Genomic DNA, 27,403 nt, shown 5'->3' on the forward strand with positions numbered 1-27,403 from the left:
GCAATGCAGGAAAGAGGAGTATATTACACATTTTAATGTATTGTATTATTTAGGGTGAGGCTTATTTGTGATTTAATACTTATTCAAAACAGAATCTATCTATAGTCTGATGTTTATTTCATATTTAGATTTAATATATTTAGTTATAATGTATAAAATTTTAATATTGTACATTTTAATATTAATATTATTATCTATATTATAATAACTAATATTACTTATGATATTTACATAAACTAGTAGGTTTAGTATTTTTTATTTGACAGAGAAATTAGTGTTTATATTCAGCAAGAGCGCATTAAATCGATCAAAAGTGACTAAAAGATTTCTACTTCTGTCAAGTATTCATCAAAGATTACTGAACAATAAAATGTATCACCGTTTCCATTTAAATGTGAAGCAGCACAACTGTTTTCTTCTGTGTTATTAATAATAAATTTTTTTTTGGTTTTAGTTTAGATTTTTAGTGTTTTTTATGTTGATAAGTGGTAGAGCATTTTGTTAGCAGCGCAAAAGGTCGTGGGTTTGATTCCCAGGGAACACACATGGCAAAAAAATGCATAGCCTGAATGCACTGTAAGTCAAAGCGTCTGCCAAATGCATAAATGTAAAATGTAATAAACGTAAATTTCTGAAGGATCATGCGACACTGAAAATTGGAGTAATGATGCTGAAAATTCTGCGTTGCATCACAGGAATAAATTACATTTTACAATATATTCACATAGCAAACAGCTATGTTAAATTGTAATAATATTTCACAACATTACTGATTTTACTGTATTTTCGGTCAAATAAATGCAGCCTTGGTGAGCAAAACAGACTTCTTTTAAAACAATTAACAGATTTTACAGCCCGCATGCTCATGTTACAAGAAAATACAAACTTTAATGCAATTAAACAAAAAGTAAAAAAGTAAAAAAAAAAAAAGAAAAACATTATTTTTCACTCATACTCTTTCATAGGCAAACATAAGTGTGTTGTTGTTCCTGTTCAATGCACAGCCCTCTGTAACCACACCATTCAGAGAATTAACAACAACTTGGTAATCACGGTTGGCTAAAACATAACCCACAACATTTTTACCTACTATGGTGTAAAATAATGTGTCTCACCCATGTTGAAATGCACCAGTTACTGCATCTCTGCATGATAATTCAGTTTGACGTGCATTATTGGACTCCAGAGAAAGGATTTAAAAAAGCAAGGACAACAAACACCAGCAACATCCCCTCAAGCTCCACAAACTCTGTTAATGAGGTGTGATGGTTTACTGGCGAAAGTGCACAGTGCTCTTTGAATGCACAGAGAGCCAAGGGCTACACACGTCACAGCACAGGTGGAGGAGATGATGGAGAAATGAGAGATCAGATGCAGAGTCCTGGCTGTGACAGCCAGAGAGAGGATCAACTATATTAGAATACTAATTCACTCATACAAATGTTTTAAAGGGAACTTAAACCATCCAGAAGGGTAGAAAGAGAGAGTTGATTATTAATGCATTGACTTAACTAGATCTAATAGCATAGCAAAGAAATTGCTTTCTGCCTGAATAAATATTTTATGAGGCGCACTGGCAAACTTACTTCTCTTTTTTAAACATATCTGCATAATGCAATAGCTGAGACCGTGACAGCGGGCATGCACAGGTTAAGACGGCCTTTTGTGTGTGAGGAGAAGCAATTCTACCGGTCAACAGGACCTATTGTGAGAAGATTGATGTGGGAAACCATCTCTGTGTGTGTGTGTGTGTGTGTGTGTGTGTGTGTGTGTGTGTGTTAAGGTTGGCTTGATACCAAATTGTCAGCTTCAGTGAGAAACCAGCTTTGATTTCTGATAAAGAAGGCAGGTACGTCGTTGAATATGCATAATACATTAACATATCATGTAACATAAAAATACTAATCCAGTCATTTAAATATGATTTCTGTCACACACATTTAGATAAGAGCCTTTTAAAATCTAACAGGGTCACAAAATTAACATTTCAACAAATCAATTAATAGAGTATACATCACACGTTTCAACATAAAAATACTCTTTAGATATTCCAGAACAAACTTTTGAACTGATCCCAAATTTTTATTTGAAAATTTTAAATGTAAAATGTATTATTTATTTAAAAATATTATAATTATTTTAATTCACATAATTTTAGATATATTTTTTTTTATTTAAAATTGAATTGTTCTAGCTTTAGTCCCTTAAGCTCAGTATCTGCACCCTATGGAAGCTTGTTTCCATCATGGAATAACAAATATTAAAAGGCAATTGTGACTTTTTTTCTCGCAGTTCTGGCTCTTTTTTTTTGCCTCACAATTCTCTATTTATAGCTCACAATTTTTACTATTTTCAATTCTGATTCTGAGAAAAAAAGTCAAAGTTGTGAGATGTACAGCCAGAATTCAGAGAAAAAGTCTGAATTCAGAGAGAAAAAGTCAAAATTGCAAGATAAAACTTAATTTTTTTTTTTAGTTTATATCTTGCAATTTTGACTGAAAAAAAGTCTCAATTACCTTTTTTTTATATATATAATTTATTATTATTAATTATCCCTTGGCAGAAACCAGCTTCCATATTAATTCCATAGCTTCTGAGAAAACTCTGAAACACGTTGGGCATTATTATGTTAATTATAATTGATAATTAAATTCCTTAAATCAATACATTGATGCATTATTACTCCCTAGTGTGTGTGTGTGTGTGTGTGTGTGTGTGTGTGTGTGTGTGTGTGTGTGTGTGTGTGTGTGTACCTGTGATGCGAGCCTCCTCATGGCCTCCTCCTGTCTCCTCCTCATTTCTGGAGTCCCAGGGCAACTTCCTCCTCCCAGTGTACCATGGGAAGGCTGCGGCTGCGTGAGAGGGATGCCATCTCCATCTGACCACACATGAAAACAATGAATTATACTAAAGCCAGGCTCAAAGGAAAAAACATGTCTATGCCAACATTTCTGTAAAATTACATAACGTGGCTTCTTGCAGTGAAATGTCCAGTGAGTGGAGCTAAAAGCGTGTTCAGTTTTATCCGAAACAGATAAATATGAATCTGTCAATGTTTTATTACGCAGGTTGTTGTACCTATTGCAGCAGTTTGAAAATAAAATGTCCAGTGTCTAAATGGTTAATGCTCTATCACTTTTGATAATAACATAACCATCTATACTCTATCTCAACTCTAAACCTAACTGAAAGTGATAACAAAAGCAAACCTGAGATGAAAACACATTTGCTGAGGCTGGATTTGTACTAAAGTTATTACATCACAATTGCAATGCTGCACCGGGTGCACTACCGAGCAAGTTTACTACAACAGAAAAGCCAAACATCTGGAGCTGCTTATAAGATACAAACATCAAAATATTTATTTACAAATCATGCACTATGGTAAAAGTGTGTTGAGGCCATGACATAGTATTGTGCAAGAATTCATGCAAAAAATAAGTCTTCAGTAATTGTGCCCCGTAATCATAATTTGTGTGAAAAAGAAAATTATTGTTGGTGTTTTACTGCCACTAGTGTTCATTCGGCTGGAACATTTTTGGAGTTTTCCAGAAATATAGACAGGGATATCTTTAATGAGCCTGTGTTGATTATTTTATATACAATATACATTAGGTGTTGCCAGAGAAAGTGGCGCAGAAGTCACACACTTCAGCTTTTGCCTGAATGAGCTTTAGAAAAGTTCACTGCGGCACAGAATCACCATTGGCTGACCGATAACATATGAAGTTTGGTCAGTGCACTTAGCAAAAGTCACATATTCTAGTAATAAACCTTACGTTTTGGTGACGCCTGTGGGCTGTCGGAGGCGATCTGTCGCATGCGGTTGCCATGGCAGCTGAGAGCCACGAGGCGCGAGATGATGGCCGTTTTGCCGTAGCCGATGTTGCCCACCAGAACCACGCCACGATTAGTGGCACAGTGGGCCGTGCGTAGGTATGCGTCAATCTCCTGGAAGAGCCAATCACGGCCAGTAAACACAGAGTCCATGGTGATGCTGGGCACCTCGAAGAGCAGCGGCTTTAGTGCGATGTCCTGCAGTCTGTACGGAGCGAATCGCACTGGGGAAGGACAAAAAGTATAAAAAATATGAATGTGTATGAAAAATATTCAGATGCACCCTTTAAAACAATACAAACATGCAGAAATAACCTAAGATCAAAAACAATCAACAGACACATAGGCTCAAAGAAAGACACATATCTAGGGCCCTAGGATTTAAGGCAGAATTGAAGAATAAATTAAAATGTAATAAAAAATAAGGCAGAAGACACATATCTAGGGCCCTATGATTTAAGGCTTGACAACACTAAAATTACTAAATTGTTAGTGTTTTTTAATTTAATTTGATTAGACTCTTTTTGATGATAAAATTTCATTAGGATTACAAATAATAATAATTAAATTTAATTATATATATATATATATATATATATATATATATATATATATATATATATATATATATATATATCAATTTATATTATTTATGTTTTATTAAATTATTAATTATATATATATATATATATATATATACATAAGATAGTACTGTAATTATTTTAAATAATTTATTATATTATGTGTATTTTTTTATATGTAAATTTAAACAATAATTTATATTATATTATATCATATATATATATAATTATATTAATTTATATTATTATGTTATAATATTTCTTTTAAAATTAGCTATTATAATTATTATTTACAAAAATATATTATATTTTATTATACAATATTATATACAATTATATAATCATACTTATAATATGGACTAGTACTATAATTTTAAACACACACACACACACACACACACACACACACACACACACACACAATTATTATATTATAACATAATGTATAATACAATATAATGTAAAAAACAAAACAATTTCGGGGAAAAACAAGCAGAAAATAAATAATAAATGAAAAAAATATTACACAGGGCCCCACATTTGCACACCTACCACACAACTAATTTGTCCACATCACAAAATACAATATGATACAGTCATTCCAGAAGATCACAGACCACTACTGCTATACTCGGCTATCAAAGGGACATTTGACAGCACAGACGGGACAGAGATCAGCCTTTGTAAGATCCCACACTTACGTGACTGAGACTGCCAGGCATGACTGTTAGCGGAAGCTGAGACACACACAGACAGGCGACAGGAGAAAGAGAGAGAGAGAGAGAGCTTGCACTGAAAAAAGCACATCACTCCAAATAAAAAATGCAGTGGGTGAAGACTTCAGGTGAGAGGAGGAAAACGTGAGGATGTGAGAGACAGTTAAAGAGGAAACACATCATTTCCCACAATTGTGATTACTGTCTAAGTACATTTCTGTCAAAACTGTGCATTAAACGCACCACTTTCACGATCCAAAGATCTCAAGATCCAAAATTTACACTTGCTGAGTGGCAAATGCAAGTAAAATAAGGCTTTTTAAACGGTGTGAGTGATAGTCTGACGCGACCCTGACTTCTACACTACCAGCGAAAAATCCTTGAAAGAGTCTCTTCTGCTCACCAAAGCATTTACTTGCATTTATTTTGATTATAAATACAGTAAAAACAGCATTATTGTGAAAAATTATTGCAATTTAAAATAACTGTTTTCTATTGTAATATACTGTAAAATGTAATTTATTCATGTGATGTTAAGGCTGAATATTCTTGAATAGTCTTCAGTGTCACATGATCTTTAGAAATCATTCTAATATGCTGATTTGCTGCTCAAGAAACATCTCTTGCCATTGTCAATGTGTAATGAGTGGTAAATGAAAACATTATGGTGCTCTAGCGATTGATATGCCATCACTTCAGTTGTAGAGGTTTTGTAAGGGTTATACAAACAGCTGCACACACCTAAAGACGCTTTGCATTATTGGCAGAGTACTTCAAATCAAGCGACTGGTTTAGCGATCAGTCATGACAGTAAATAGCTCACACGGAGTGCTGCTAATCCAGTTACGCGGTGAAATAAGCCAGCGCTCACATACAGGCGGCTAATCATGATGACTAATAGCGAGAGTGTTGTATCAAGACGAGAGACACACAGTAAAGTGCTGTGCTTAAGTTACTTTACAGGGATGTTATGCTCCGTGTTTAATAAGTTAAACTCTACACACTACATTTGTGTGGCATAGTGTTCACTGCCAGAACAAATCATTTCAAATCGTCCCTCTGCTTTTTTAATGTTTGCAGTTAAAATAGGCCACTGTTCCTTTTTTAAATATTTCTTTGAGTAAAATAATAGTTTTTTCTTCTGTATCCGTTCAAACGTTTGGGGTCAATATGATTTTTTAAAAAGAAAAGAATGCTTTTATTCAGCAAGGACATATTAAATTGATCAAAAGTGACTTAACACATTTAAAGTGTTACAAAAGATTACTAATTCAAATAAATGCTGTTCTGTCAAACTTTTGATTCAACAAAGAATCCAGCGAAAAATACAAGTTTTCAACAATTATAATAATAAGAATTCAAATGATTTCTAAAGGATCATGTGACACTGAAGACTGGAGTAATGATTTAAAAATTCAGCTTTGCATCACAGGAATAAATTATATTTTAAAATATACTCACATAGAAAACAGTTATTTAAAATTGAAATAATATTTCACAATATTACTGTTTTACTGTATTTCTGATGAGCAGATGAGTCTTTTAAAAACTTTTTTTTAACTTACAACACCAAACTTTTGAATTGTAGTTTGAATAGCAATTTTTGATATTCTGTTAGTCTAAAATGTTATTCTTTTTACTTTTTAAATGTATTATTTTTGTACACATCACTTCAACACAATTTTTTTTTTTACTTTTTAAATGTATTTTTTTATGTTTGTGTTTATTTTTTTTTTTTTTTTTTTTTTTATTTTATTTTTTTTTTTTTTATTTTTTTTTATTTTATTTTATTTTATTTTATTTATTTATTTCTTGTGGCTAAAACATGCATGAATGTTGGGTTTGAGTTTGACTTCGAATGTTAATGGCTGTCAGGAGGACGACGGTTCCTCGAGGTGCTGGTTAATAATAAGCCATATTACGAGAGTCACCTTGGCATTTTCTCTCCTGATTGCGAACCGGATGCAGTGAGATCTATTTTAATTATTCACCAGGTGAGAGCGGCTCACCAGACCAGCAGGCGTAACACTGTCCAACGTCAGCAAGCATTGTGTGAGTGAGTGAGTAAGTGTGTGTGTGTGTGTGTGTGTGTGTGTGTGTGTGTGTGTGTGTGTGTGTGTGTGTGTGTGTGTGTGTGTGTGTGTGTGTGTGTGTGAGAGATTGTGTGTGTGTGTGTGTGTGTGAGCATCTGGGGAAACGGAGGATTTGAGGTCACTCCAAGGCCCTGGTCTCCTAATTATCTGCTGAAGATAAAGTAGGAGTCCAGATGAGTCCTCACCCAGTGGACATCAGCAGAGGCCTGTGTGAAATCACTTTCTGCTTCCTTCATCTCAGCATGTGTAGCACCACTGTTATTTTAGTATCACTGAGATACTATTATAGTTTTCTTTAATATTTAAAATGTGTTTTTATTTTTTACTTTTATTTTAAGTTAATTTTCTAGTAATTTTGATGTTTTTGTCATGTTTTTTTTTTCAGTTTTCTTAAATGCCTATATAGTTTTTATTCATTTTTATTTTTGTTTTAGTTTAGTTTTAATTTGAGTTATTTTAGTAGATCAAGTGTAGTTATCAAATTTTTCGTTATTTTATTTCAAGTAACAAAACTGTATTTTTTATGGTTTTAGTTTAGTTAACTAAAATACATCTGTTTGGCACTCAAAAAAACAAACAAACAAACAAAACAAAACAATACAAGATAAAATAATAATAATAAAAATAATAATATAAATATAATATGTAGGCCTAAATGTAAGATTTATGTTTTTGTATAACATATATAATTTCCATCCATTTAAATTTTTTTGACAATTTTAACATAAACCAATACATATTTGTCAGTCATAAATACATGAAAAACAAAAACGGAAAAACAAACAAAATAACATACACAAACATCTACAAGCTTTCTGCAATTTTTTTTTTTTAAATCAAGGCATCATTTATTATTAACTATTTGCATCAGTTTAAAGATTTTAAAAAATTAGACATATTGACAAATAAATAGAATGAGAATCCACAAAACAATATTAGAGTTTCACAAACATGAATTAAATTCACAAATAAATAAAATGAGATTTGCAAATAAAAAAAACATATAAATATCTTTTTATGTCACAAACACAGCTTTTCCTGGCATTCATTTGTGAATCGCGTCCTGTGCATTTGTGGATCTCTACACACATTTGTGGACATTTCTAGTGAATGTTCCTTCATTCAAATGCATGGTTATAGAGTCCACACATTTCAGAATCAGAATTAGCTTTATACGCCAGGTGTGCGCAAACACACGAGGAATTTGTTGCGTTTTTTTTTTTTTTTTTAAGGTGCTCCTGGTACATATATACATATTTGAGTATATGAATTTGTTTTATTCGCCAGGTGTGCGCAAATTTACATTACATACATACATGCATACAAAAATTAGTAAGACTAATTAGCAATAAATAATGTGTATGAATCTGGATCAGTGGATTTATTTATGTGCATATTTGTGGATTTTTACTCTATATAGAACTTTATAAATAAAGATATATGCATATGTATTTGCATAAAACTTGAGAAAGGCAATAATTAAAGATGTAGAATGATTTACGGAAAATAATTACAGAACACAGGTAATGATTCATATGTTAGCTGTTTAAGCTGGAGATGGCATGGGGGGAAAAACTGTTTTCATGTCTAGATGTTCTAGTGCACAGAGATCTGTAGCGTCTGCCCGAGGGGAGAAGTGCACACAGGTTGTGTCCGGGGTGAGAGGCGTCTGTGATGATGTTACCTGCCCGTTTCTTCACTCTGGAGTTGCACAAGTCCTGAAGACTGGGCAGGTGCACACCAATGATCCTTTCTGCGGTCCTTACAGTCCGTTGCAGTCTTCTTAAATCTGATTTGCTGGCTGACCCAAACCAGACAGTTATAGAAGAGCACAGAACCGACTCAATAATAGCCGAGTAAAACTGTGTCATCTGCGCCTGTGGCAGGTTGAACTTTTTCAGCAGACGAAGGAAGTACAATCTCTGCTGGGCCTTTTTCACAATGGAGTCAATGTGAATAACCCACTTCAGGTCCTGAGAGATGGTTGTGCCCAGGAACCTGAGTGTTTTTAATGTTGAAGTCTGTGTGGTTAATGATCATCTCCACAGTTTTGAGCATGTTCAGCTCCAGGTTGTTGTGACTGCACCAGACAGACAGCTGCTCAACCTCTTGTCTGTAAGCAGACTTGTCTCCGTCCTGAATGAGGCCGATGACTGTGGTGTCGTCTGCAAACTTCAGGAGCTTGACAGAGGGGTCTTTAGAGGTGCAGTCATTTGTGTAGAGAGTCGTTAGTGTAGGGGAGAGAACACAGCCCTGGGGAGCTCCGGTGCTGACTATCTGCTGCCTGTCTGTCAGGAAGCTGCTGATCCACTGACAGATGGAGGTGGGTACAGAGAGCTGTGTGAGTTCATTCTGAAGGGTGTCCGGGATGATGGTGTTGAAAGCAGAGCTGAAGTCCACAAACAAGATCCTTGCATAAGTCCCTGGTTTGTCCAGATGTTGGAGGTTATAGTGCAATCCCATATTAACTGCATCATCCACAGACCTGCTTGCTCTGTAAGCAAACTGCAGGGGGTCCAGCAAGGGTCCAGTAATGTCCTTCAGGTAGGCCAGCACCAGTCTCTCAAATTACTTCATGACCTCAGATGTTTTAGGATATGGTTTTTGGTTTTTTGTGAAGGTGGTTTTTGGTTTCTTGGGTACAGGGATGATGGTGGAGCGTTTGAAGCAGCTCCAGGGATCTGTTGAAGATCAATGTGAAGATGCATGATAGCTGGACAGCACAGGCTTTGAGGCAGGCTGGAGAGACACCATCTGGGCCATTTGTGGATTGTCAGAGTCTTGACGCAACAAATGTTTCAAAATCCATAAATGCGTGCAGAGATCCACAAATGCACAGGACACGATTCACAAATGAATGCCAGGCAAAGTTGTGTTTGTGACATAAAAAGATATTAATATGTTCTTTATTTGCAAATCTCATTTTATTTATTTGTGAATTTAATTCATGTGGATCTCATTCTATTTATTTGTCAATAAGTTTAATTTTTTAAATCTCTTTACATTTATTTGTGGATCATAATCTATTTATTTGGAATTATGCAACAATTCTATCTCCATATTAAACGCAGCGTCTCAGTGGACACTGGCACACAGAGACAGAGAGCAGATGAGGACGCAGCCCTGCTGTCAGTACAAACGCTCACACTGCAAAGAGTCAATGAGAGAATGGAGCTGCTGATCTGTGCACACCTTCTGACCAAATATATCTATGAGCTGACATTCACGGACAACATCAGGCTCATGTGAACGGAAGCTAAGCAGCTGAACGCGCGGTACGAGCCGTCGCTCACCTCGCAGGTCCTGCCCGGAGCGGCCCACGCCCGTGTTCTGTCGGGACATCCGCAGGGAGGTGCGCAGGGGGGCGTGTCTCTGCTCATCCAGATACGCCAGGTCCTCCAGATGAGCCGAACTGGTGGCTGATGGGACAGAAAACACGTGATGAGACACATAAAAACACCAGGATGAAGATGAGCTCATCTGATCAGACCTAACATTCTCATTAGCATTGCTTATGCTGTTTAACAATCACTCAGAATACCCTAGCAAATGCGTAGCAACACACCAGCAACCACTCATATATATATATATATATATATATATATATCCTATATATATATATATATATATATATATACTGGCCCCTGGAAACCACATGAAAAATCATAGCAACTGCATAGCAACCACTCAGAATGATATACTGTAGCAAATGCATAGATATGCCTTACCATCAGGCAAACATACAAAACACCATAGTAAAGCACACATAGCCAATCAGAATATCCTAGCTACCCGCATAGCAATCTGTAACATAAAGGTAGTGTTTGAGAGAGAGAGAGAGAGAATTTAAGAAAGGAACCCTTAGGATGTGAATGCGTGAGTTCATTCCATAACGATGCTCACAAACAGTTTGTCACATGAAATGCATATCATAATCTGATAAAAGCCCAGATTTACAGTATAAAGTGACAGGCTGGAGATGATCACAACAGCCTGATTAAATCCGGATCGGGAAGACAGAAGGTCTGGAGCTGCAAATGTGAACACTACACTTATCCCTCGGTCCAGGACAGCCACTCTGGTACAAAATCTCTCCAAGCCTCTAAGCTCTTGTGAAGGAGCGTCTCCATTTGGGTCCTAGCATGAGCATGTGGTGGTCTAGTTCTGCTCTGACTGGACTGAATGTGTGAATGTGCATGAGGACTGGAAATGACTGGGATCCATGGGAAGTGAGCTGGGCAGGAATACTTCTGTATATGGGATGAGCGCAGCAGCTGGGAATTTTGGGGAGGGGTTGGATTGGAGTCCGAGTGTCTGACAGAAAGATCCTGCCAGTCAGCCAGTCAGGACGGGATTTGTGTGAACTGGAGCTGGGTGGATCTCGCCAATGTTACTAACAATTAGTGAAATCATTTAACAAGGTAATTATTTGTTCTTAAAAAAAAGTAAATAAAAGAAATAAACAAATACATTTTCACAATAAATAATGTTTCTATGAAAGCCCATTTCTGTCATAAAAAAAATAAAAGTAAAAAAAGTAATTCTGACTTTTTATCTCACAATTCAGATTTTTTTTCTTACAATTCAGAGAAATAAAGTCAGAATCCTATTTTTGTTTTGCTTTGCATTTTGGTTTACAATGTTTTGGTTTACATCTCAGTTCTGACTTTGTTTTTCTCTGAATTTTGTGTTTACAGCTCGCAATTCTGTTTTTTGTTTCCACCATGGAATAATAAATAAATAAGGTAACTGTGACATTTTATTTCACAATTCTGACTTTTTCCCCTCATAATTCTAAGTTTATATCTAGTTACAAACTCGCAATTGCCAGTTAACATCTTGCAGTTCTAAGTTTATATCTGAGAAAATGCTTTGAAAATTTTTAGCAAATTCTGAGAAAATGCTTTTTTTGTTTTGTTTTTTTGACAATGAGTAATACATTTGTTACAGTATTTATTCATTTTTGTTAATGTTAGTTAATAAAAATACAACTGTTCATTTTTAGTCCATGTCAGCTCAGGTCCATTAACTGACATTAATAGATACATCAAGGAACTGATTGTAAAATAAAAATAACATACAAATAATAAAATAACAACACTTGTTAAAGTACCAAATATGGTGGAGTGTTAACATGAAAACATGTGGCGTTTGGCGTTAACTGATATCCAACGTGTGGAGTATCCAATCATAAGTGGAGTCCATAAATATCAAGTCATTTGGACCACTTTCATGGTGCTTTTAATGTGCAAAATTCTTATATGATTAATATATAAATATGATATTATAATCAGTATAACTGTTGTTATTATTAATCACATTTTCATGGTATAATGATGAAATAATCATGACAGTAGTCACTACTGTAGCTCAAACCCATCTGAGAGCACAACTGTAATTTTCTTTGAGAGACTTGTAGTTTTTTGAGACGCAGTATGTGTTATTTTCAGTTCGATGGCTTTAGACAGGAACAGAATATTCCACAGAGTTCAAGGATTCTTCTCAGAATGACTTTGTTTGAATGGATGTCTCATTGTAAGTGCATCGGATGAAATAGAAAGGGCACTCTGCAAAAAAAAGTAATCATGTTGAAATTGATTTTGGGTGTGCTTGTGTGTGCTATCATGTGTGCTTGTGTGCATATGACAAGACATCCTTGTCCTGAGATAATACTTTTAAAATTGAGTTTGAGTGTGTGGAAACGAGTGTGTTCAGAGTCACAGGTGCACCGCAGGTGGACGAATCTGAGGTTCTGCTTGCAATGAGACTGGGAAACAAGCAATTACAGCAGCTTTCGAATAGAATTAAAGATATTCTGTTCTCACGAGGACCTTCCAATGCATTTTAAACTGAGCTGAGTCAGGCTGAGCTGCCCTTACTGGACCAGTTAGTGTCTTGTTACGGAAATACAAATGTAACTGAAATTATTCCAACCAAGCAACACAGCCTGACTTCGTTCAGTCCGAATTAAAAGAGTAATTCACACATAAATGAAGGTTCTGTCACCACTTAATCATCTTCATGTTGTTCCCGACCTGCATGACTTCCTTTCTTCCATGGAACACAAAAGAAAACGTCCTGGCTGCTCATCTCTATAGACCTCATCCGTAAGAGAAACAAGCGCACAGCCATCTTTAGAATTTTGTCTTTGAATTTCATTTTTTGCGGTGATTTTTTAACATCACTGTTGAAGAGTAATTAAACGGTGAAGTGGATTTACTTAATGTAGAGTTAACAAAAGTTATTATGTGAATCTTCTGAATGAGGCAGGGCTACATAAGTTACATTAGAACATAAATATAGTCAAATAAAATATCATGATATAGATGATAAATACATAAACAAACAAAAAACACAGTATGCCTCGGCAGCTTACTGACATAAGTTTAATTTGAAGTAAATTTTTAGTTTGAAATGAACAAAAACTAAGAAAAAAGACAAATGCACAAAACAAAATAACTAAAAACTAAACTAAAATTGGCATGACAACTGGAAATATAAATGATGTATTATCAAATTATATTCTATATAATCAAATATTATTTAAAATATATATTAAAAGCAAAAAATATATATTAGAAAAACTATAATAGTGAATAATAGTGTATAAATAACACCAAAATAACAAAACACTAATCAGAAAATTAGTCAATGCAAATCATATTAATTATTTTATGTAATAATTTGATTATTGTAATATACTATAAGATGTAATTTATTTCTGTGATGCGCAGCTGTATTTTCAGCATCATTACTCCAGTCTTCAGTGTCACATGATCTTCAGAAATCATTCTAATATGTTGATTTGCTGCTCAAGAAACATTTCTGATTATTATCAACATTGAAAACAGTAGTGCTGCTTCATATTTTCTTTGATGAATAGAAAGTTCAAAAGAACAGCATTTATTTGAAAAAACTTTTTTTGTTAACATTTCAAATGTCACTTTTGATCAGTTTAATGCATCCTTGCTAAATAAAAGTATTAATTCCTGTAAAAATCAGGCAGTTAGCTCTCACATGGCTTTCGGATGATTTGGAATAAAGTGCAAATAAAGTCATTTTTGAGCTCAACCCCATTCTCTGTCCCCAGCCTGGACATTCTGCTAAACATCTTCTTCTGTGTTTCACAGACGACAGGGTTTGTAGTTATATGAGGGAGAGTAAACAATGCCAGTATTTTCATTTGTTACGTGAACTATCCCTTTAAGCTCAGGTTTTATTGTGTTACGTCACACCTCCATCCCTATTCTTCCTTTTCATTCTCTTCTAGAAACCTCTAATCAGGACGTTTACATGTCATCAGTATCTCTCCTTTCAGCTACACACAACACAATACCTCTACAACATTACATAATCTACAATCTGCACACCTCCTCAACTCCCCGGTTTCTCCGCCGGTCTCTGTGCGGACGAGAATCTGATGGTGAGCTCTGGGGGACTGGGCTTTGATCTCCTCCACCACCGGAGCTCAGCCAATCAGCAGCCGGCATTCTCCTCTCCCTTCATCTTATCTCCATCTCTCTCGTTCCACTTCTCACCCATAATCCCTTACCTTGCCATTATCATCACTCTTTTTTCTTTCATCCCCCTTTTCTTTCTCTTTCCTCCCTTTTATTCATTCCTCGTTACATCATTTGGAGTGATAGTGAGTATTTCTCGCTCTCCTTTTCACTGAGATTATTACTTACCTCAGTACATTATTTATATCGTTGCCCTTTCATCTTTCTTTTACAGACGTTCATTTTTTCCTCCTACACATATCTCATTCGGATGAGATTTGTTTTCTAAGCGATGTTTGAGTTATGATTATTAAGCGACGACTACGTGTACTGATACAGATGATCTCTGTACACTGCAAAAAAATTTTTTGTCTTGTACAACTATTTAATCAAGATACGTTTACTTGAGAAGCAAAATGACTTAAAGTAATAGTTCATCCACAAATGAAAATTTGCTGAAAATTTACTCGCACACAGTCCATCTAAGATGTAGATGAGTTTGTTTCATCATCAGACCAGATTTGGAGAAATGTAGTTTTACATCACTTGCTCAGCAATGGATGCTCTGCAGTGAATGGGTGCCGTCAGAATCAGAGTCCAAACAGCTGATAAAAACATCACAATAATCCACAAGTTATTCATACCACTCCAGTCCATCAGTTCATGTCTTCTGAAGCGAAAAGCTGTGTGTTTGTAAGAAACAATTCCATCATTAAGACGTTTTTAACTACAAACCATTGCTTTAAGCTAAAATATAAGTTCATAATCCATAATAATGCTTCGTCCAGAGAAAAAGTCCATACTCTGTTGTCTCTCACATCTAAATCCACCTACATATTTGATTAGAGCTGTTTTGGCTTGTAAAAGGTGCATGATCTGTGCAGATTTTTCTCCTGATACAGACATTATGGATAAAGGACTCTTATTTTGGACAGAAGCAATGATTTAAAGTTTAAACACATCACTAATGGATTTGTTTCTTACAAACACACAACTTTTGGCTTCAGAAGATGTTAACTGACTGGAGTGGTGTGGTGTGGATTATTATGATGTTTTTATCAGATGTGTGGACTCTCATTCTGACGGCACCCATTCACTGCAGAGGGTGAACTATTTCTAAAATAAATTTTGAAAAAACAAGTTTATGCTTAAAACAAGGCAAAATACCTGTCAGATGAGTAAGGAAAATTAACTTATTTCCTCTTGAAATAAAGTTTATTTTTCTTATCCCATTGACACACTTTATACATTTTTCAATAAACAAGACTTTTTATCTTAAGTCAATTTTGTTATGTTTAGATATTTGTATTGCAAATCAAGACAAAATTACTGAGGAAAATTTTTTTGCAGATTTGATATGGATTTGGGAAAGTCATGTGATCACAAAACCATTTTGAGAAATCTGAGAATGCTCTTATTATTGACTTCTTTCTCTTGTTATTCTTGATGGGATTCAAGCAGGCGGCAACTTTAAAAAAATAGGTCTAAATATGTGTTGATAATAATGGTAGCTTTGCATATTCATCAAAAGTGCAATAAAATGAAAAGATAAAATATTATATTGCATCTGGATCTTTTCCAAACTGTGAGCAATTAGCAAACACATGTGCGATTCAGACCGGACTAAAATCACCTCAGGAAAATCTAGTTCATCTAAACAGGGCTTTAATCTCTGGTTTCTCTTACTAATGGGGTCTCACATCGCTCGGCTCTCTTCTCGGAGGCCGATGGGACTTTACCAACACGCATTAGTATTACTTCAGCTCGCTCGGATACTATAAGGTTACGTTAAGCCTTGCGTTACTACAGACTTAGCATTGAAAAGACATTCAGATGGCCACTGTGGAGATTTGCCTCATTGTGATTCTGACTGACTGATGTAAAAGACACGTTACGATACATGTTTAATGAGTACATCTGCTCCCACGATCCCGACCGGCACTGCCCGCACTGAATAAACAATCAGCTCTGGCTGTGACCTGGACAAACCAATGTGCTGAATACATTTCCACGATTCTGATATGATTCACTATAAACCTGGATGGATTTCTTTTTCTTTCCGTGGACATAATTGGTGAATTTTTTTTTTTTAAGAATATCCTGGATTTTTTTTTTCATATAGTCAAAGTGAATGGCGACTGGAGCTTTTTATGATGAAAGCATCATAAAAAATCATCCAGGAGACTCATGCGTTATATTCAAAGACTTATGAAGCCATGTGATAACTTTATGAGACAGACTGACAGTTTTTCTCTGCTGTAGTTCACAGATCAAATATGGTGGTTGTTATAAGGTTTCATCTCAAGAAGAACCAATGTCATTTAGAATCAAATGTTGCTGACATGTCATTTTCAAGGTTATATGACTTTCGTATTGCTTTTTACAGAGATTCCGTAGGGATGAATATCAATGAATGTGAATAATCACTTATCGTATGGCGTTTAGAGGTCTTGCAACATACCACCAAGTCATACTGACCACCTTTATGGTCATTTTAAGGTGAAATGTCGGAGCTTGACAACCCCAGTTTCCATTGACATTTTTATTATATGGAAAGAACAGCCAGGTTGTTCACAAATTCAGCTTATGTGTTGCACAGATCAGTTCATGTTATTTGGGTTTAAACTTTAACTGTAGATATTTTAGCATTGCATATGAAAAAGAAAAGCTCTTTAGATCACGTAGATCAACAGTATACTTTCCAAAATCTTCTAAATTCATAAGGGCTACTAAAATAAGTCATCAAAAAATAAATAAATAAATAAACAATAGATTATACTTATTTGTAAGAAATATCACATTAATAATAAATATTAAATTAATGTTTGAAATGCAACCTATAAAGCTGTTTTTTAGTGGAGAGGGAACATTAATGACTGTGAATACCGACTTCTTGAATAAATTCATAAGCCTTGGAATATACTTCATAAGACATGCTAGTAATGACTGTGAATGATGACTTTGTCCACTTCTTGTAAGACTTTATAACTCGTACCACCAAGTCATATGGATCACCGTTATGCTAATTTGAATGTGCTTTTTCTCATTTTGACAACCTTACTCTTCATTTGATTTGTTATATGGAAAAAGCAGCCATAATATTCTTCAAAATTTCACCTTGAAGTTGTACAGGTGCAACAAAGGTCCTGACGATGAGTAAATAATGACAGAACCGTCATTTGTGTGTTAACTTCATTCTGTAGATATTCATCAAAGAAAAATTCATCCGTAGATCACACAGTATATTTTCCAGACCGATCTGCACTGCTTGCCGCAGTCGGATTTGCAATATGATTAATGCTGCTGTCAGATTTGTATGGTTTTCCAGAGCACTGCATCACTCCTGTTCACAAGCGTGAATACCAGCCGGTTTCTCAATTAAGAAATAATCTTTTATATCACTTGCCCTTTTGAGAGTCACTTTCCTTCAAGATAACCATAACTCATTGTGCTCTCTCTTCAAAAAAAACGATTCTTCTCATAAATACAACAATGCTGATTTCTTGGACAATAACACAATCAGCCAGCAATGAAGAGGCGCTGCGTTATATAAGAGACATAACAACATCATCAGACAGATTTAGCTTTTACTTCAGGGAGCGCTATTCCACAAGGCTCATCATTATTGCCACTATTAGACGCCTCTTATCTCCTGTTAACGCCGCCCCGGCAGTGCAGAGCTAAAACATATAGTCCACGACCCGGGCTGACTGCGTCACTAACTGCAGTTTGATGGCTCTGAGTAGCTGTATGATTGAGCTGAGCTGGGATTGCTCTGAAGAGTGAGGTTGCTCTGAGCTGTAATGGTGTGACCCGACTGAACACTGGAGAGACACCAGGGTCACACGCCATTCAGAACCCAATCAAAAATGCCTTTTAAATTCCTTTTGAACTGCATTTGAATATAAGGAGGCTGACTTAAAATAGAATGACATTTAAAGAAACACTTTTTTTTCAGTACAAATTACGATAAATGTGATCATATATACTACATATTATAACAATCTATTTAAAACAACAACAAAAACTATATATAGTTTTATATAGTATATATATATATACAGTACAGGTCAAAAGTTTGGAAACATTACTATTTTTAATGTTTTTGAAAGAAGTCTCTTCTGCTCATCAAGCCTGCATTTATTTGATCAAAAATACAGAAAAAAACAGTAATCTTGTGAAATATTATTACAACTTAAAATAATAGTTTTCTATTTGAATATACTTAAAAAAAATTATTTATTCCTGTGATGCAAAGCTGAATTTTAAGCATCATTACTCCAGCCTTCAGTGTCACATGTAACATTCCAGTCTATCACATGATCATTTAGAAATCATTCTAATATTCTGATTTATTATGAGTGTTGGAAACAGTTCTGCTGTCTAATATATTTGATGAATCAAAAAGGTTTAAAAAAGAACTGCATTTATTCAAAAATAAAAAAAAAATTCTAATGATATATATTCTAATAATATATTTTCTTTACTATCACTTTTTATCAATTTTTAAAACTCCTTGCTGAATAAAAGTATTGATTTTATAAAAAAAAAAAAAGAAAGAAAAAAAAAATTACTGACCCCAAATTACTGACCAGTAGTGTATATTGTTATTACAAAATATTTATATTTTAAAAACATAGCTTCTTTTTTTTTTTTTACTTTTTATTCATTAGAGTATCCTAAAAAAGTATCACATGTTCTGAAAAATATTAAGCAGCAGAACTGTTTCCAACTTTGATAATGAATCATCATATTAGAATGATTTCTAAAGGATCATGTGATAATGATCCTAAAAATTCAGCTTTGCATCACAGAAATAAATGATAATTTAAAGTATAATAAATTAAAAAAAAAATATTATTTTACATTGTAATAATATATCACAATATTACATTTTTTTGATCAAATAAATGCAGGCGTGATGAGCAGAAGAAACTTCTTTCAAAAACATTAAAAATAGTAATGTTTCCAAACTTTTGACCTCTACTGTATATATACTGAAATATTCATAAAATATGTAAATGTGTACTATTTTATATTTTAATATTTAATATTTTGTATTCTTAACACTTATTTATAATTTATTATTAATATTTTAGTATTTGTTATAATACTGTTTATATAGTATTTGTTATTAAAATATTAATATTTTCATTACTTATTATTAGTTATCATTATAGATAGATAGTTATATTTATTGGTTGGTTGGTTGGTTGGTTGGTTGGTTGGTTGGTTTGATAGTTTTATTTTTTTATTATTATATACTCACTATAAATACTAAAACATTAATCATTAATTATAAATATTTGAAATGCAACATAAATAATGAATTATTTTATACATATTTTATCACTTATTTATAATGTATTATTAATATTTTAGTATTTATTATTAATATATTATCATTTTTACTACACTACACACACACACATAATGTTGTAAAATATATAGTGTATCACTATTATACAGGTCGTATTTAAAGTATTTATTATTTAGTACAGTATTTATGATTAGATAGATAGATAGATAGATAGATAGATAGATAGATAGATAATTATAATTACAATAAATTATAAATAAATATTTGAAATGCAACCTAAATAATGGAATATTCATTAAATTAGTAATTAATATTAATGAATAAATATTATTCAGTTTTATGCATTTCATTACATTTAATAGAACTCACACTGAACCAAGCAAACTTACAAGATGAAAACCTTGACACCTGTTCTTGTGTATTTTGTTGCTGTTGTGTGACTGTTGCATTTCTTTTCATTCCAATTCAACTTCCTGTGGTTTGTGGTCAGTTCGATTCAAATTCCAAAAGTCATGAACTGTAACAGAGCCAATTCTTATATTCGGAATGTTGCCCAACCCTGTAAGACATGCTTTAGTAATCAACAGGACGTCCAAACATCTTTTGTTGGATGTTCGGGATTTGCCGCAGGAAGCTGTTCCCCAAGCAGCGGGATTGTTATGTGCATCGAGTGGCACAACAGGAAATCACAATCACAACTGATAAAGAGATGGAATGAACAACAGCACACAAACATCCAGAACCAGAGGAGGCGGGGCTTCAGACTCACCTGCCACTGAGTTAGGACGGGGCATGAGGTAGAGGGGGGTGGGGTGAGAGGAATAGTGTGAGGAGCTGGGCTCAGGGATCTTGTTGAGGCTGTAGGTGGAGGCGGCCATGTTTTCATCCACGCGGTAGAGGCTGGAGTCCAGAGTGGATCTGTGAGAGTGCCAGAGCTTCAGGCTGCTGCCTCGGGAGCCATCGCCGTGTTTCCCGCTCCTGTCCATTGGCTCCGAGTAACTGGTCAGGGTGGCTGGGAAAAGAGGCAGGATGAAGATAAGAAGCTGTCAAGACTGAGCTCCTTACAGATCACATCAGCTGGGTTTTCGTGCAAAGTTGCGACAAGAAAATTCAGTTTGAGGACTGCAGAGTAGCTGCGACTGAACACTGTATGAAAAGTGATTGCATCAATTAAGCTCTTGCAGTTTTGTGAGTATCATTTGGCTTGATTTTCAGTGCATTATTTTCAGATATGTGTGATAAACACAGCGCTTTAGAGCCTTAAAAATATCGTAACATCTAAAGACTTAGCTGTGACCCTGGTCTTAATCTCTGGGGTATATTTGTATCAATAGCCAAAAATACATTGTATGGGTCAAAATTATAGATTTTTCTTTTATGCCAAAAATCATTAGGATATTAAGTAAAGTTAATTTTTCATGAAGATATTTTGTATATTTCCTACTGTAAATATATCAAAACTTAATTTTTGATTAGTAATATGCATTGCTAAGAACTTCATTTGGTCAACTTTAAAGGTGATTTTCTCAATATTTTTTTTTTTTTTTGCACCCTCAGATTCCAGATTTTCAAATAGTTGTATCTCGGCCAAATATGATCCTATCCTAACAAACAAATGAAAGCTTATATATTCAGCTTTCAGATGATGTATAAATCTCAATTTTTAAAAAATGACCCTTATGACTGGTTTTGTGGTCCAGGGTCAGATTTTACACCACTAGTTGCATAAGTGGAACTGCAGCTTGTTTGTTTCAATGAAAATATTTTTTTGTTTTCAGAAAAGAAGTGCATTATACGTACTCACCTCGCTGCATTCATTTTTCAGTGTGAAAACATGAATTGCACTACTACTACTATGAAACGGAGCTGAAAAGTGTAGAATTACACACAATATTACTGTGTTTCTGATCAAATAAATGCAGCCTACGTGAGCAGAAAAGACTTCTTTTGAAAACATAACCAATCTTACCGACCCCAAATGCCAGTCACTCACCGATAATGCCGCTGTCTCTGCTCTCCAGGGTGGATGTGGGGCTGGTGACGGCCTGTCCTGGAGCAGCAGAAGGAAGAGTGGAGCACGGACTGCAGGCAGGAGGCGAGGCGGTGCTGCTGGTCAGGGTGGAACACGGACTCATCTCCAGGGCTGGATCATGGACTCTTCATACCGATGCGTTGGTTATCAGTGTCTCAGCTTGTGTTTGCAGTTGACCAATTAATCTCTATCAGCTCAGGAAGTCTGCAGCTGGCAGGAAGTCCTCAGATGGGACGGCGGTGGTGCTCTGTGACAGGCTGAGCCAGTGTCGGTTCGGGTTAGGTGGGCGCTGAGGCCCCAGGCAGGTCATAATGAAGCATGGCACGGCTAATCTGCCCACTCCAACGATTAACGTCAAACATCACAACAGGCAAAGCACCTTGCCTTAAAACATTCACAACCACTTAAGGTCAGAATGACAAGTCCATACACACACACACACACACACACACACACACACACACACACACACACACACACACACACACACACACACACACACACACACACACACACACACACACACACTCTCTCTCTGTGGTTATTCAACACTATACTCCTGTTGTTCAGACCGTTGTTGTTCTGGTGCTCAGGACTGCATGAAAATGGGCCGGCTGCATTCTGAAAAGTGCTGTATCAACAGAGCGAATAGCAAAAAGGCTGTCTTTATGTAATTTCCTAATTAGAGGTAAACTCATTTGAAAGTCATATGTGGCCTCTTCTCTACAGGAGGGAAAGATCATTTCTGAATAAAGCTGACACCTCTAAGAACTAGAGATTTTACTGTGGAAAGTGAGGAAAATTCTGTTTTCTGCTATTTTCATGACAATTAATCTCCCACAATTAATAATATCATGATAGCAACAGTTCATCTTTATCATGATGGCATGTGTTGTATTGACTTCACCTCAGGATTATGGTACTTTTTTGGTGTTTTTGTCATGTTTAGAGCTCGACGGCACCAGACCACCATTCAGTTTTATTTATCTCTTTTTGTGGTCTGTGGGAAATAAATGTGTGTAAATGTTGACAATATTTTCATTTTGGGGTGAGCTATTCTTATTCCCTTAAATATAACTATTTATGTTGATTTATTACAGTTTTTCTAAATCGCTTTAACCCAGTAAAAAATGTTTTTCTCAAAACAATCAGTTCAGATATCTGAACCAGGGTAATTATCGTTAACCGAGACTATTATAAACATTTTTGTTAACTGAAATAAATGTTAAATAAAATAAAATACAAATATTAGATTGATTCACTAAAATGAAAATAAATGAAAACTAAAACTGAACTAAAAATAAATTAAACCAAAATAGTAATATTAATAATGGTATATTAATTATACTAAAACAACACTGCTCTGATTCATTTCTTGTTCACACCAGATTTGAATGCTTTATTAATTTAAACATGATACATGTGTGAAAAAGAGTAAGCACAATTTGAGCAATAACTAAATGCACATGGCTTGGATTCTCAGTGAACTGTCAAACTCTTCATAACTTCTAAACATTATTTCAGTGTGTGAGCCATCATATGCAAAATGATTCATTCAATTATTAAAATCATTTTAGTGGCATTGGCCAATTCACTGACACAGTAAGAAGGACTTAAATATTGTGGGTGAGTAACATTTAAGTCATTAAGTCATTTGGAAACATGCAATTGTCCCATAAAACAGTGACAAATGCACTTGCGATGTAGAAAATATTAAGACTGATTTAAAAAATGGGCCAAAGACATTGATAAGAAACTGTAATATTATGATATATTGTATTATAGTACAAACATTACCACTTTACAACATGACTAGGAAGAATAAGTAATACAGATAGACTCCAAAGTAAAAAACAATCTAGAAACATTACAGTAATCTTAGGGTAAAATGTGTTAAATTTACATGAATCTAATGTCACAATAAACTAAATCAGCAAGAAAAACAAGCTTCACTTTCTTAACATGTCAGAATTTGTCTTTGCATTTAGGGTGAAATAGGTGAGATCCAGCCTTTCTGAGTTTCTTTTATATCTTAAGGAGGAGTATATTTATAGCGGGAGGTGAGGTTGAATAACCCACCTGTGCGTCATCAGGCTCATCCATGCTGTACTGCGGCCCTTGAGACCCCTCGCTCACTTTTTCTCCGAGTAGGAAGCCAAGACGAGTCATCAACGTGTTTGCTGCCTCGTCCACTGAGGGAGGGGGGCCGAGATCTGGACCTAACCCCCCTAAAGACAGAAAGAGAGAGCGAGAGAGAGCGTGAAACTGAGTCAAGTGTAAAGTGAAACCAGCAAACTAGCTCACCAAAACAGAAAAAGTTAATTATGAGCTCCACATCTTCCGCTGCTCATGACAACTATATCATGATTATGGATTCCGCATGAAAATTCAACAATTCCGTAAGTGATTTCCCACAGATCTTAAATGACGCCTCACCCTCAGCACCATCAACCTCTCTCTGTGTTCTCTTAGCCATATAAAATCACCCCGCGGTCTTCCTTTAGAGCTGCTGCATGACTACGAACAGAGACAACGCTTCAGTATCAGACTGACAGAGACACGAACTACATCATCCAGCTCACACCACGCTTTATAATCAGCTAACAGCTCACAGAAAGAGAGACAGAGAAACAGAGAGCTAGAAAAGGAACGTTTGTCAAGAAGAGATACAGTAAAACTGCTTACATTTTACTTTGAAGGTTATTTAGGCCTTACAGATAGATAGATAGATAGATAGATAGATAGATAGATAGATAGATAGATAGATAGATAGATAGATAGATAGATAGATAGATAGAGTAGATAGATACAGATATTGATAGTCAGATGATAGATAGATAGATAGATAGATAGATAGATAGATCGATAGATAGATAGATAGATAGATAGATAGATAGATAGATAGATAGATATCAGATTAGATAGTCAGATGATAGATAGATAGATTTATAGATAGTTATGTGTGTAGATAGATTGATAGATTGAGATATATATATTTAGTTAGATGATAGATAGATTGGTTGGTTGGTTGGTTGGTTGGTAGATAGATGGATAGATAGATAGATAGATAGATAGAATATGAATATGAATAAATCAAAATGAACATTTTAATGTCATTTTGTTTACACTGGTGCGATAAAGCAATAATCCATAAGATGGCTCTTTTACCATGGTAAAATCACTGTAACACACAAGCCTGAGTGGTTTATTGCTTTTATAAAATATATACGCCAATACACAATAATGTTAAATAGAAAGATACATCTGTTATAGTAATAATAATAATAATAATTATCAAAATGATTCTTCTTTTAACTGTGTAGTTCATTATTACACTCACCTTACACATTATTATAATGTTCACCACAATTGTGCTTATATTCATTTTACAACCGTCTCAAATGCGGCTCATTCAATCAGAATTCAGAAGTATCATCTAAAAAAAAAATCAGTTTTGATTCTGTGTTGGGTCGCCACTTAATGTTCAATGTAAAATCTGAGTCCTGAAGCAAAACCGGTTATGAAGCACTGACCTGAGCCAAGTTTAGTCACGCCAACACAATGCAAACAGAAGGAGAGAGGAGTTTAACCGTTCATTCAAAGAAAGACAGGAGAGACTGAGACTGACAGAGAGAGAGCGAAAGGTGAGGACGAGGAACAAAGTGAAGGAACAAACCGAAATATCAAAACACACCTGTTCCCTGGCATGCCATTCCTTCAACACATCACACATGAATCCCGCGTGCGGCGTGTCCAGCAGACAGTCAGCGCAAGAGCGTATGAACACACAGCCGCAGCCGTGTGTGTGTGTGTGTGTGGGGCGTGTTTCTAATGAGTCTTCAGTGAAACATTCAGCTGTTTAGGGAAGGTCTGGGTGGACTGTCCTGCCCCACAAAACAATACAGCATTGAATAAAGATCAGAACACAACAAAGCTAATGAGAGGACAGCTGTTCGGCTCAGTTTAGAGCTCTCATGTTCCACTTAAGCATCAACTTTGTCTCAAATGTTTCCTCTAAGAAATCGCAAAAGTGTATACAAATGCGACAACTATTAAAATGTAATATACAATATTCAATTCAAATATAAAAAGGCTTTAAAATGTGATTTGTTTTTATTGAAAGGAACCATCATTTAAACCAAACATCCTTTCCAGATGTTAAATTCAAGAAATAAAATGCTGTTAAACTGTAGTTTAAATAATCAAAGCATGTTTTCCCTACTATTTCTATTTATTTTACCATTAATATTTAATAGTTGTTGTATCATGCATAATGTATTATTTTGCTTTTTTGCAGTCTCTAGGTATTATTATTATTATTACTATTACTGTTTGTCAAGAAATAGAAGGAATATTTTTACTATACTTATTATTATATCTGTGCTTAGACTGAAAAAATATAACAATAGTAATAAACCACAACAATTATTTGAACAAATATTGTATAACATACAGTAAAACTGTAGTTAAAATAATCAATGCAAGTTTTTCTTACTTTTACTATTTATTTTATTGCTATTCATTTACCAACGAAATTAAATAATATTGGTTAATTATGTATCATATATTGTTTTTGTTTGTTTGTTTTTTGTTTTTTTTTTGCAATGTGGTAGACATTTGAGTATTAAAAAGACACATTACAATTCAAATGTATTATTATTATAATTATTACTACTACTACTACTAATCTGTTTAGATGTACCAATATAACAATCTGCAGTAATAAACAACAACATTTGTTTAAATATATGTATGTTTTTAACAAATATTATATAATATATGGTATAAGAATAGAGCTATGAACTAATGTGATACAGATCAGATCATTTGGTTTTACAAGAATTTAATGATAACTTTCGAGTTCACAGTGAAATATCTGACTTTTGATGGCAAACTTTGTTATCTTCTAGCAAACCTCACAGTTTGAGACATTATTGAGATGTTTACTGAGTTCTTTTTCTCAGGAGAATCAGGACACTCAAGCAAAAGCCTCCATTTGTTTCCCATTTAATCTCACTGCTCTCAAGACTTGAGATATAAAAGAGCTCATACGAAACCATAATCAGGTCAACTTGCATTGCTTTTACACGTAATCCATCATTCTCCCTCGCTATACTACCATTTAACCTGTCCTTACACACCGTGAGAGTGAAATTCCCCTTCCTGCACAGCAACAACAACAGACGAACCAGACAAACGGCTTTCCTCAATGAGACCGTAGTATGTGCATGATCTGATACAATCTCAAACGTTTGAACAACATCAAACTGGTGTCTCAACTTGTCTAGTGACACACCCTCCACAAGCCTGTCATATTAACACTCC

General features: G+C 34.8%; 2 protein-coding genes across 4 annotated transcripts in view; both read right to left on the reverse strand.

Moving 5' to 3' along the window:
• Positions 1–22,190, reverse strand: part of tanc2b (tetratricopeptide repeat, ankyrin repeat and coiled-coil containing 2b) — a 39,402-nt gene extending 17,212 nt beyond the window's left edge. The window contains exons 1-5 of the mRNA XM_042767114.1: positions 22,040–22,190; positions 20,816–21,058; positions 10,521–10,646; positions 3,780–4,061; positions 2,754–2,878 (exon numbers count right to left, since the gene is read on the reverse strand). Of these exons, the coding sequence (XP_042623048.1) occupies positions 2,754–2,878; positions 3,780–4,061; positions 10,521–10,646; positions 20,816–21,058; positions 22,040–22,181 (918 nt within the window). The 5' untranslated portion in view covers positions 22,182–22,190. The remainder of the gene's footprint in view (positions 1–2,753; positions 2,879–3,779; positions 4,062–10,520; positions 10,647–20,815; positions 21,059–22,039) is intronic.
• A 1,148-nt stretch (positions 22,191–23,338) lies between these two features.
• The window catches only part of LOC122146944 (protein TANC2-like), a 102,729-nt gene continuing 98,664 nt past the window's right edge, over positions 23,339–27,403 (reverse strand). Inside the window, exon 6 of one of the 3 annotated variants that reach the window (XM_042767113.1) lies at positions 23,339–24,306. In XM_042767113.1, the coding sequence (XP_042623047.1) occupies positions 24,104–24,306 (203 nt within the window). In that variant the 3' untranslated portion in view covers positions 23,339–24,103. The remainder of the gene's footprint in view (positions 24,307–27,403) is intronic. The other 2 variants (XM_042767112.1, XR_006161286.1) reach the window with 2 other exon arrangements.

Source organism: Cyprinus carpio, chromosome A12, assembly GCF_018340385.1.
Source record: "Cyprinus carpio isolate SPL01 chromosome A12, ASM1834038v1, whole genome shotgun sequence".
Classification (NCBI taxonomy): domain Eukaryota; kingdom Metazoa; phylum Chordata; class Actinopteri; order Cypriniformes; family Cyprinidae; genus Cyprinus; species Cyprinus carpio.